Source organism: Epinephelus lanceolatus, chromosome 21, assembly GCF_041903045.1.
Source record: "Epinephelus lanceolatus isolate andai-2023 chromosome 21, ASM4190304v1, whole genome shotgun sequence".
NCBI lineage: Eukaryota > Metazoa > Chordata > Actinopteri > Perciformes > Serranidae > Epinephelus > Epinephelus lanceolatus.
In genome coordinates, this window is record NC_135754.1 from 15,961,893 (window position 1) to 15,974,858 (window position 12,966).

The 12,966-nt window shown below is 43.1% G+C and overlaps 1 protein-coding gene and 1 long non-coding RNA gene across 3 annotated transcripts in view; one reads left to right on the plus strand and one right to left on the minus strand.

Annotated features, from left to right (window-relative positions):
- Window positions 1–7,182, minus strand: part of LOC144459397 (uncharacterized) — a 42,607-nt gene extending 35,425 nt beyond the window's left edge. The window contains exons 1-3 of one of the 2 annotated variants that reach the window (XR_013488375.1): window positions 7,043–7,182; window positions 1,403–1,603; window positions 966–1,181 (exon numbers count right to left, since the gene is read on the minus strand). This is a non-coding gene — a long non-coding RNA (uncharacterized LOC144459397). Of the gene's footprint in view, window positions 1–965; window positions 1,182–1,402; window positions 1,604–7,042 lie in introns of those variants that run through there. The other variant, XR_013488376.1, reaches the window with a different exon arrangement.
- Window positions 6,842–12,966, plus strand: part of itga3b (integrin, alpha 3b) — a 41,873-nt gene continuing 35,748 nt past the window's right edge. The window contains exon 1 of the mRNA XM_033612203.2: window positions 6,842–7,317. Within this exon, the coding sequence (XP_033468094.2) occupies window positions 7,127–7,317 (191 nt within the window). The 5' untranslated portion in view covers window positions 6,842–7,126. The remainder of the gene's footprint in view (window positions 7,318–12,966) is intronic.

A 12,966-nucleotide genomic window follows, 5' to 3' on the forward strand; every position in this document is an offset into this window, starting at 1 on the left:
ACTCGAGATATATACGACAAACCACAAAGCAGCAGGAAAGTTGAGCAGGAAGATGTTATAAGTATGTAGGCTTAACCTCCTCAATTAAATGGATATTATGAGGCAGAAAGAAAAACACGGGGATAATGAGAAGAGGAATAAGGGGGATTCTGTTATGTTCCTGGGATAGTAGTATGGTGGGTTTGGTGAGGAAAAAACAGGAAACTGGGAGATAAATTGCAAATTACATTCCATGTGTGTTGTGTGGGTTAGGACTGGAGGGTTGTAGAGCAGAGGACTCTGGGGGCAGCAGCAACTGCATTTGGGTCTTTGTCCTCGTGGTTCACAGAGGCCGGTGTTGGCTTACAGCTGGGCCTGGGGAATACTCATTTAAAGGCCGGAACTATTTTTTTTCTCTACTGTAACGCTGGGTAGGGACTGAAAGTCGACTTGCTGCCCTTGTGTGAAAAGATACAGTTTTTGTACTTTTTAAATTTAAATTACTAGGCAACCCTAGTATGCGTATAGAGACAGCTGTAACAGTGATTTACAGCTGGCTGTCAGCGCAATTACACACCTTATAAAAGAGTGTATCTTTTCTCAGCAAATACAGAAGAAGAGTGGAGTTTGTCAGTATCAGCTGTCACTTTTCCAGAGTGACACTTTTCAGATGTCAAAAGGGTGGGTCTAAGACCCAGAGGGGTTAAGGATCAGGTGCTCTCCAGCCCTTTTGCCAGTGGGAATCGATCCCATAGAAAAATAAAGGGGTAGGTCACATTGCTAGTCTGCTGTTGCTTCAAATTCCTCTCTCCTAATATCTCTCTCAGGGCGTTTGTCTTGTGTCGAGTCAGGGCGGTCAAGCCGGGTCTTTATTTGTACGATCGCATGGATCTGTTCTACGTCAGTGCTGCAGCTGATGCACATCATGATAAGGCAACGACAGGATGTTGACACTGTATACACTGGCATGTTGTGCGCTCACCTTTGGGCTGAAAAGCATTTCACGTTGGTAGATAGTATGAAAACGCAAACACAATGTTTAAGCCTTGATTACCACTGGAAAGATGTCAGATTGTTAACGTGATAGACAAGAGATGTGAGCTTCAAGATTATAAGTGTTGCATTATAATCTGTGGAATGTACCTTAACCTGTTGATTGTCATGTGTTTTCTCTGTCTTGCTTTATGAATGCTTCTTGTTTCCTGTCATGAAAAGGGAAATTACATGTGGTTTAGGAGTGATATGACTCTGTATGGTCTCACAATTTGACACAGAGCAAGCACATAAATGCACATAAAGAACATCAACACCTTTATAAATACAGGCAGTGTTTCTTTGAAGCACACAAAACTTTCACAGAAGGTGCACAGTGAGCTGCATTCCCACAGAGCATTATTTCACCGGGGAATGGAGGAGAGATTACCTCTGGGTGAGAGAAACTCCTGGAGTGTGAGGAGATGCAGAGTGGGAGCTCGGTTCATCAATTACAGGAGGTCAGCGATGCCAGATGTAAGCCAGGACTCAGCCAATAAAGCAGGCATGATGAAAGATCGCACATTGCTGTGAAGATACAAGCAAACGGAGGAGATGGAGCTGCAGCTGGTCTCTTGACGCCGGGGGGTTCCTAAGAGAGATAGACCAAAAAAAGAGGGGAAAGGAAAGGATGCTTTAAAAAACTCTGGCCTGTTCTGTGAACTCTCTAAGGGGATTAAGGGTTTAATGAATTGCCTATTGGAAGCCATAAGTTTGAGCGATAGGCAGTGAAGCGAGGCAGGGGGTGGCTGTCACAAGAGCACTCATGTGAGGGCGGGCCATGCGTCTATTAGTTGACTTGCAGGAGTACTGACACGAGGCCTGACTCTCAAAATATAGCCCCTTCTACACAAAATGTACTCTCTTATTTCATGCTAATGAAATTTAATATAAACATTTACCCAGCTTGAGTAAGCATTTGTCTGCTCTTCCTTGCGAGTGATGAGTGCAAAAAGGTTCAACAGATGCAATCATTTCAGAAACATTAATACCATATTGTCTTGATGTTTGTTGAGAAAACGCTTTACTGACTTACATGTAATATTTAATGTGCCTTTGGGACTAATGACTGTCCTTTTTAATGCTGCTGAAGGGAAAATACTGGATGAGATGCCCATTTTGGACCCATACCCACTTTGTACCCAGGTAGCCCCAGCATGACCCATGTGGGGCCCACTTGGGCAAACCCACATGTAGGCATTTGGCATAGGCCCAGTATGGAACACGTGGGCAATGCAGTATAGGGCCCATTTTTCAGCCCATTTACTACCCACATGGACTCCACAAACAAATCTTGGCTGGGCTGCCCCACTACTAAGGTAAGTTGTAAAACCCAGCTCAGATCCAAGATTTGCAACAAACAGTTTTAGAATGTTTGAGAGAAAAACTGCAGTGCTGTGATTTGGCCCATTTCAGCTTGACGTAAGCCGGCCGATGGAGTCACCTGCGACTCGGCTTGTCAAGTCGCCAGTGGCTGGTTAGTATTTGCTTGCTATGGCATTCTCCTGACAACAGTCGCTCCATCTCTGCCAAGCCCGAGTCCATCTCATTTACATCTCTGCGGCTGTAGTCACACATGTCGGTCTCTGTCCTCACGGTGTGTTGGTGTCAGATGGTGGATTAATGCTGCTGCTGCTGCTGCTGCTGGCTGTAAGTGTGCATGTCACACACATACTAAAAAAACCCCAAAGTACTTTTACAATCGTTATTTGGAAGTTAGAAGCTCAGAGAGTTGTTGCAATGGAGATGATACACCATCTCATCTAGTCACATTTGTGTAAACTGGCAGGTTTCAGAATGTTCCACATTGGGGCATCGCAAATGGTTGCAAGTATCAACTCGTCCTGTTTTGAATTTTTGGTCTCAACTGGACTTTACACATCCTGGGTTAAGTTGCAAATACACACAATAACTGATAATAACTCATGCCTACTAAGGTCCAACTCGCTAACCTGTACCTGTCAGATTCTTAGTACCTCACAAGGAGTGAGTCCAAAATACAAGTCTGATGCCTCAGTCAGTAACCACTCAACACATCATCTTGCTGTGCACTGAAGACTCTGACTGCTGTGATCACCCACATAGGGTAGATCCTCTTTCTCTAAGGCTTTGTAATTTCTTGCAGTATCTGTTCAATGTCTCATGTCAGATTGAGTGCTCTTTGGGGACAGACCTCACTGTCTTTCCCTGCCTCACCTCATCTGTTTCAGACTCCAGTACATGCAAGCACACCCCTATCATTTCTTTTTCACCCACTCTCCTGACAGGCTGAAAAGGAGCAGGATAGATAGAGAGAATGTGCTTAGTTGTCATTGGGGTTTGTTGTAACATTCTTTCAAAGGTCTTACAACTATCCCCGCTCCTGTCAGCCATTGTTAAACTGTAGCAGCATGGTAGTTTGAAATGAGCAAAGGAGAAATGCCTCACATTTTACCCAATTCTGTAATCTAGCGACATACTTCTTAATTCAACAGTGTCAGCACCAATCAAAATATAGAATTGGTACAAAAAATTACTTTCATACATGAAAATCAGTATTGTGCCTATAAAACCTGCAAAAATCTTCACACCGCTAAGAAATTTCACATGCTAGGTCAGGAAGTGATCATAAGGCCCGTTTCCACCAAACACTTTCGGTATGTTACCTTTGGAACCAAAAGTAACCCTTCAGACATGGTACCTAGACCCTAGGTTTCCACTCTGAACAGTACTCTTAAATGTGGGCTTAAATTGTGGTCACTCACTGCTCCGTCCAGCACCCACTGTATTTCCTCATCACCGGTGACACAGATGGAAGTCTGCACCTCGTTTATTGTCCACAGAACGAGGCTGCACACCGACATTTTCAGAGCAAAATAGAAAAGGCTGCAGTGAAAGTCTCTCTCTATGGGATATTTAGATATAGTGGGTTTGCGTATTTAGTTCTTCTCAGGCAAGCTCAGGGATTTAGTGTTGCCGTAGCCCACAAGAACTATGCTCCATGACACTCGTTTTGTCTCCAAGTAAGGATTAGAATATATGTAGTTCACATAATCTGGTCGAAATTAAATATATTTTTAAACACTTCAAGATCCACTCATTACTAAAAGTATATCCAAGAGACACAATAGAAACTAATGGAATGGCCAAAGTTTTCACATTGAAATTTAAGGTGTGCTGATAGATTCATGTTATCAGCTCATGCATTGAGTAACATTACAAGTTAAAATTCCACCTTAAAAGTCACCAGCAGTCGCCCCAGAGAATTAAATGTGTTTTTCTGAGACTCCAGCTGCTGCAAGAGGTAGCAAAACATCCTTTTATTTTATAGTTACAGTCTACCTATACTGTATACATAAAACTCTCCATGGTATGAACAGTGGTTACATGAGCCTCAAAACCAGCCACAGATCAGCCCTGAGCACAGCAACCATCCACTATTGACCAATCAACGGACTGCAGTGTTCACAGCTCCACCTTTTAGTACCAGATCTGTGTGCTAGGCACCCCAACAGAGGGGTGACCAAAAATGGGGACGGTACACGACAGTTACAGTACAGGCCAAAAGTTTGGACACACCTTCTCATTCAATGCGTTTTCTTTATTTTCATGACTATTTACATTGTAGATTCTCACTGAAGGCATCAAAACTATGAATGAACACATGTGGAGTTATGTACTTAACAAAAAAAGGTGAAATAACTGAAAACATGTTTTATATTCTAGTTTCTTCAAAATAGCCACCCTTTGCTCTGATTACTGCTTTGCACACTCTTGGCATTCTCTCGATGAGCTTCAAGAGGTAGTCACCTGAAATGGTTTCCACTTCACAGGTGTGCCTTATCAGGGTTAATTAGTGGAATTTCTTGCTTTATCAATGGGGTTGGGACCATCAGTTGTGTTGTGCAGAAGTCAGGTTAATACACAGCCGACAGCCCTATTGGACAACTGTTAAAATTCATATTATGGCAAGAACCAATCAGCTAACTAAAGAAAAACGAGTGGCCATCATTACTTTAAGAAATGAAGGTCAGTCAGTTCGGAAAATTGCAAAAACTTTAAATGTGTCCCCAAGTGGAGTCGCAAAAACCATCAAGCGCTACAACGAAACTGGCACACATGAGGACCGACCCAGGAAAGGAAGACCAAGAGTCACCTCTGCTTCTGAGGATAAGTTCATCCGAGTCACCAGCCTCAGAAATCGCAAGTTAACAGCAGCTCAGATCAGAGACCAGATGAATGCCACACAGAGTTCTAGCAGCAGACCCATCTCTAGAACAACTGTTAAGAGGAGACTGCGCGAATCAGGCCTTCATGGTCAAATAGCTGCTAGGAAACCACTGCTAAGGAGAGGCAACAAGCAGAAGAGATTTGTTTGGGCCAAGAAACACAAGGAATGGACATTAGACCAGTGGAAATCTGTGCTTTGGTCTGATGAGTCCAAATTTGAGATCTTTGGTTCCAACCGCCGTGTCTTTGTGAGACGCAGAAAAGGTGAACGGATGGATTCCACATGCCTGGTTCCCACTGTGAAGCATGGAGGAGGAGGAGGTGTGATGGTGTGGGGGTGTTTTGCTGGTGACACTGTTGGGGATTTATTCAAAATTGAAGGCACACTGAACCAGCATGGCTACCACAGCATCCTGCAGCGACATGCCATCCCATCCGGTTTGCGTTTAGTTGGACGATCATTTATTTTTCAACAGGACAATGACCCCAAACACACCTCCAGGCTGTGTAAGGGCTATTTGACCAAGAAGGAGAGTGATAGAGTGCTGCGGCAGATGACCTGGCCTCCACAGTCACCGGACCTGAACCCAATCAAGATGGTTTGGGGTGAGCTGGACCGCAGAGTGAAGGCAAAGGGGCCAACAAGTGCTAAACACCTCTGGGAACTCCTTCAAGACTGTTGGAAAATCATTTCAGGTGACTACCTCTTGAAGCTCATCGAGAGAATGCCAAGAGTGTGCAAAGCAGTAATCAGAGCAAAGGGTGGCTATTTTGAAGAAACTAGAATATAAAACATGTTTTCAGTTATTTCACCTTTTTTGTTAAGTACATAACTCTACATGTGTTCATTCATAGTTTTGATGCCTTCAGTGAGAATCTACAATGTAAATAGTCATGAAAATAAAGAAAACACATTGAATGAGAAGGTGTGTCCAAACTTTTGGCCTGTACTGTACATTGGTACCGTTCACAACTTTTCACACTGGAAACAGAAAAAAGCGCACCGAACTGAACCGCTCGGTGGAAACAGGGCTGAGACAGACAATCACTCACAATCACACCTACGGGCAGTTTAGAGTCACCAATTAACCTAACTTGTATGTATTCCGATGGTGGGAGGAAGCCGGAGTACCCGGAGGAAAACCCATGCTGACATGGGGAGAACATGCAAACTCCACACAGAGGGGCTCCCCCATGAACTAGGAACCTTCTGTGCTGTGAAGCGACAATGGTGACCATGCAGTGCTAACCAACAATGATCACTGTGATTATACAATAAATGTATTACATGACTCTTGGGTCATGCCTACTTGGTGACAGTGGTGCTGTTATAACTATCCCTTTGTTACAACCATCCCCAGTCTCCCCTACTGTAATATTGTCGCTTATTGAATGAAAACTCAATTCACATACACGTGTATACTGCACAGACACCAAGTTATGTCCAATATGTTGTGTAAAATGAGGCTTTGATGATAACTTTTTTATGAAAAGTGAAATTGAAACTTTTGCTTTGAGGCAGAACAGGTGCAAGAATGTTGTACGTGTGTGAAAGCCAGAAACAGAGACAGGGAGGGGAGAAAAGGCGAGAGACGGCGGTTTCACGCTGCTAACCACACTGCAGTGTGTGTGAATGCAGCGATTGCACTTGTTCCTAAAGGGTGTGGAGGGCACAGAGGAAGGAAGGGAGAGCAGGGGAGGGCGGCAGAGAGAGCCACAGGGAGGCAGACACCGACACCTAGCCAGTAACTGTGAGTGCAGGAGAGAGGGAGAGACAGACAGCCGGCTCTCAATGGGCAAGTCTCTGTGAAGCGCAGCCTACCTGTTGGAGCTCATTGCGGGAGACTACCGTGCCCGACCCACGCTGATCTCGGATCTGCGGGAAAACCCATTACACTTGCGAGGCATGAACAGCCCAAACATGTCTCCCAGACTATTGCTGTGCGCAGTTTTGGCTGTGTACCACGGGACGCAAACCTGCAGTGGATTTAACATAGATGAACGGTTTCCTGTGATCAAAGAGGGGAAAACCAAAGGGAGCTTCTTTGGATTCTCAGTCGCTCTGCATCACCAGACGGAGGGCTCCAGAAAGTACCTGTAAGTTATCAGCTGTGCATGGCTCACAAAATACTTCACTTCTTTCTCCTATTGAGGTTAAAATACGCAGACTGCGCACCTGCCTTGGACCAGGTGGCGTTACGAAAAACAACCCTTTTATCCGCCTCACAGATCTGCGCTAACTTTGCGCGATAACGCATTGGAGTCCACAGTATATTGCGTCTAACACATGTGGCCAGTTTATAAACTGGCTTTCCTACGTCTTGTTGTTGTTTCCTTCTCATCACACACTTCCCCTTTTCTGCACGTAATATAGTTCCTCTGAAGGCAGCCACCTGTTCAAAAGTAGCGATGCGGTTTAAATATCTACATATTTATATATAAGTGTACCCCTAGAGACCATTTTCAGACTCATTGTGCCATATTTGCGCATCTGTCGTATGTAAAAGATTTGATCAAAGTCTTGCAATCGTGCGGAAGTTGCTACCTGCGTCAGGAAAAACTCAGTGTGTTGCAGTCAACGTGTGGAAAGCAGACACAAACAGAAATCTGAGGTATTAAAACTCAGCCATGTATGTGCAAAACGGGTTGCAGTTGTACCTGAATAGCTTTTTTTCCAATACCTGCAATCATCCAATTATTGCAAGTGCCATTCTCCAGCTCTGACTCAATCCTACGGTTAAAAAGCCCTAATTGACAAACTATGAGACATAATTCCTGTTCTGTGACACAAATTTGTAGCTGCAGGTGAAACAGCAGGGCCAGGTGAAGTTACACATGCTGAAGTGTCTTTTGAGGTCATCACAGCATGTGGAAAATTAGTCTAAGTGTTAATATTGTGAAATAAAAGTCAGTTCATGAGTTCCTATGTGTCACTTCTGTATTGACTTCAGTGTACATATCCATTATGGAGTGCATAGAAAGCCATGGCATAGCGTGTTCTAGTTTCTTTCCCTCTATCCTGAGGCTATTACATTCAGCTAAGACACAAGTGGGTTTGTGTTTCGCAATAAAGGTGTTCATTGGCCTGTAACACTTGTAGGTTGTTATTACCAAGACATAAATGCTCATGTAGAGTTAACAGTGTTTGGGAGGATTTACATGAAAGTACATGCTTTTTTTGTGTGTTTTCGGAATAGTTGATGTTCAAGGGAAAGCATGTGTGTGACACATCTTTCCTTCATGTAGCTTCTTTAATGAAAGATCCTCAAACTGTATCATTGTTTAGTGTAGGATTTCCCTCGGCCAATTACAGTGGCCCCCTCATCCTTCCGCATCCATGATCACACAGCGTGTCCACAACTTGCTGTTATCTGTGTCCTGCTTTGAAGGCTAATGCAGGAAGAAGAAAATTGCGAACCAGGGCCCACATCCTCTCTGTTGTCACCAGTGGAGTGAGTCTGAACGTGAGGTTTATCAGCCTGATCTCTGCAGAAATTTCCCCCTAGTTTATAGAATGGAAAGCAGTGTCCAGCTGACACTCGATCGATGTGCCATCTTGGCCCCGTCTCCAGAGGGATGGATTCACTGTCCACAGACTGCAACCTAAGAAGGGGACCACATGGCGCTGGTAATGAGGCTGCCAGCCCGTGGTGACAAGGAGGCTGTAAGAAGTCTCATCAGTCCCTGCTAGTTAAGAAGTTTAAACTAATTAATGCTCAGTTTCACATTGTAGCTTTTAATTAGGTCATTAAGGATTCATTTCAGGCCTCTGGATTAAGTTTCAAGAAGAGTGTAATACATTTTGGGAAGTACTTACTTGCAGAGTTAGATGAAAATATCAATACCACTCTGTGCGGTGAATATATAGCTATGGCCAGAAGGTGCTTTAACCGGCCTCAGGCTACATGAGTTTTGGGTTGGTTTATGCCCGTTTCAACCTCATGACAATCATAGAACAATTTTGGTCTGGGACCTTGGTCAGTACCAATGTTCAGCCCGCATTATCTAGTGATGCGAGAGGTTTAGACTACAGATCCAGTCTTAAACCTCCCAAATTACTCATATACTCACTGGGGCCAACAGGATGATTTAAAATCTAGTTGATTACAGTTATGATTACATCAGTATGAAGCAGGTGACGATGTTGCCAAGAAACGGTAAACATTCTAGTCCTGAGACTAACATTAGCTAGCATGCCACTGTTTACAGATGTTAAAATGGACAGTCGAATCTCGCCTTCATGTATCACCAATGAATAGACAACCAGTGTTGACCGCGTCTCCCCACCAATTTCTCATCCATACTCGTTGAGCTTTCTGTTTTTATTTTTCTCACTGCAAAACATTGTTAACTTTACAGGAAGCTGTCAGTCTCTTTTTTTGTTCACACCTGCTTCTCCATGAGATCACATGAGGTGGTGCATTCATGCTCCCTAGCATGATAACCATAATTTTATCCTGTAGTGTACGATGTATCGATGTATGAAGAGACCTAGATACAGTGTTGGAGGTGGGGACCCGTTCATCCCTATAAAAGTTGCTCAGTGGTGCATGAATCCAAAATGGTAAAACTACTGCATATAAAATTACCCGGATGATTGGTACTGTTTAAGTTAAGCACTCCACTAACTTAAATGGGGATCTAATTGTTATTGTACCGAATGGATTAAGTTCTGATTGTGAAACGAGTCATTTAACAATGGTAAAACAGTCTTTTTGGGCCACAGGGCATCATGTGACAGTGTAATTCCAATGTTTGGCCCTATGAAAATTGGCTGGGCACTTCTTTGGGGCCTGGTGTGATGCACTATTATTTCTAATTTTGTAGACTGTGCATGTTTGAGATAAGAGAGAAGAACATCTGTGAAGTTTCTCCTTATGTGTGTGGTGCAACCCGATTTCAACATCAGTTAGGATTTAAAATCTTCTGAGCTTGGCTTTAGCTTAGTTTAGCACAAACACTGGAAACAGGGAGAACAGCTAGCTAAAACAAAATCCATCAAATAGCATCTCTAAATCTCACTAAGTGTAACATGGTATACCCGTCGACAGAGCAAGGTGTTTCCTGTTTCCAGTCTTTATGCTAAGCTAACCTAAACATTTACTAGCAGTAGCTTCATATTAAGCATACAGACATGAGTGTGTGGTATCTATCTTCTCGTCTAAGTCTTGGCAATAAAGTGAATCAGCTTATCTCCTACAATGTCAAACTATTCCTTTAAAGTTGAGGAAACATTAAAGACTATTGCTGTTGTGTTGTCTTGTTCCCCCTGCTAGCTTGACATTAGCCAAGCAGCTAATGCAAACAATTATGCCGGAAATATCAGCAATTATATATACTCCATTGACTTGTGATATGTTTGGTGCTGTATGTCAGAGTGCTCTATTTAAAGAACTTGCATTTAAAGAAGTGGGACTCTAGAATATACTAGACAATACACTTTCACCCTTGATGTGACTTTAACCTGTGGTTAAAAAGGAAAGTGTTGACCTACATACCTGAAACCAAAATCTCACTTTCACTCTTGAATTTCTCAAGAAAAAAAGTTTTCTGCAAGGTGGTGTAGATTGATTTCTTACAACGTTAGGGTTTCTCTCAGCCCATTTGTTATATGTGGAGCCACCACTGTTGACTAAAGACAGACAGTTCTCAGACCTACAGTAGTTGTGTACATACTCTGTGATTCTGTAAAGACACATCACAATGTGTTGATGGTGTGTCTCATGTTTGACTTTGGCTGGTTTTACAGCGCTGTCTGTTTCCTCTGTTGTCTGGTTTCTGTTGTGGCCCTAGATCTGTCTCACCGCACCACAGAGCTGTTTGTTACATGTTTCCTCATTATTAGAGCGAGCCATAGTGTGGATATTTGAAAAATGCAAGAACTCTGCATATAAACCAGTCGTGACATGTACAATATTCAAAGTGGCCGTTCTTTGCGCATGCATGAGTCAGACAAAGTCCAGGATAAAGGTCAAGACAGAGGGTTTCCACTCCTGCTTCTGCAATAAAGCGAGTGCAATAAAGTTTTTCCTTAACCTCTTAAGATGTAGGCTATCATCTAATTAGTCTGAATCAAGCAGTGTATTTTGGCTCAGCTGAAGCAATTGAAAAATGTTTTTTGATTCAAGGGGGGTATATATGACCAATTAGTGGACCATCATCTATTCTCCTTGGGGATGGGTTACACCTGAACTATCTAAAAGCTACCTGAGGCCAATTTGTTTGAGGTATTCACTTCTCCACTCCCCACTTCTCTTTGATTCCCTCATTTAAGGTCTCTGAGAGATTTTTCCTGAGAGGGCTTTTTTTGTTCTCTGTTGTAGAGGGGAGGAGGGACTGGGCAGTCAGCTGGCCACCTATTGGCTCTTCCAGTCCCCTGACCCCATGGTATTCTTGGAATGTATTACCCTTCTCTGCACAGTCACAACCTGCCAGGTTTCAGGTTGAGACAAGACAGGAGTGAGTGACTCTGGGGCCTGTTAGGGAACACACACACAAGCCCTTCAAATTTTAAAATGAGTCTTTTAAAAAACATCATCCTTCAGCAGACAGATTCCTTAATTTTATGGGTGGGAACCTCCACGACCTGAGAGGAAGAATTTAATTCCTCTGACTGATGAATATTTAATCAGAGTTGAAGTGCCTCTGCTTTTCCAGCTCATCCCTGTCTGACTGCAGTGGCCCGAGGCCATGAAAGTCAGCCATTTAATTTGACGGGGCCTTCCCCTTTCTGCTGTGAGGTACAGATTAAACTGCTGTAAGGTTTATAGACACAGTCTGATGTTTGGTTTGAACATGCACGGAAACATGCTCTGCTTTCCTTCAAACCCCCTTCGACTTCATTTGAATAAAACACCTGATTCCTGAATCAAAATTCTGTTTTGCAGAGTTAATGTGATGCAGCAGATGAAGGTGATGTGGTACAGAACCTGCACAGTCATCCTGTAGTATTAAACTTTAGGTTTAGTCAGGAATTAGTTCACTACAAAGACATTTAAATGCAAAGTAATTCTCCATTCAGAACCTGTCTTGAATATTGAACAATGACCCTAAGTTCATTCTCATTACAATAGATTCCAATGGCAGGAAGCCACTTCTGTTGTGTCGCTGGCATTCTGCTTTCACTGCACAGTGACTCGGTGTAATTCTCAGGAGGTAAAGTTTGGGATAGAGTATCACTTAAACTGAATGACCTAATGCGTGATACAGTATATGCCGTGCTGTAGCACAGGCTAATGTAAATGTTGCAGGTGGGTATGTCCAACTTGGCTGCAATCCAACATTCCCCCTCATAGAAATGCTTGTGGTCTTTGTCTCTGAAGTGGGCCTATCAGAGCACTAGTGTCATGTCACACTGAAACATTTCCATATAACAATCCTGTGTTGTCTATCAGAGCCTCATACATGTTTTATGTGAGAACCAGCTGGAAGTTGTTCCTGATGTGTCCCTGTGAAGAGGAGGCATTGCAGATTTCATTTGGGAGAGTTTTGATCTTTGCAGTTGTAGTATCTGAAAAAATGTGCTATTACACACAGAATTTTGTCCTTTAAAGTTTTACCATAGCTAACTAGAATTTGTAAAAAACATAATTCTGTTTTCTGTTGACGTTCTTGTTTATTAGGCCCCCTGAGCTGTTGGGAAAAGTTTGCCTTCAAGGCTTTATGCCTTTTCTTGTTAAGGTTCAGGAAAAAGATTGTGGTTGAAGGTTGAATGAATAGATTTCTGCCTGAAGTCAAACTTCCGCC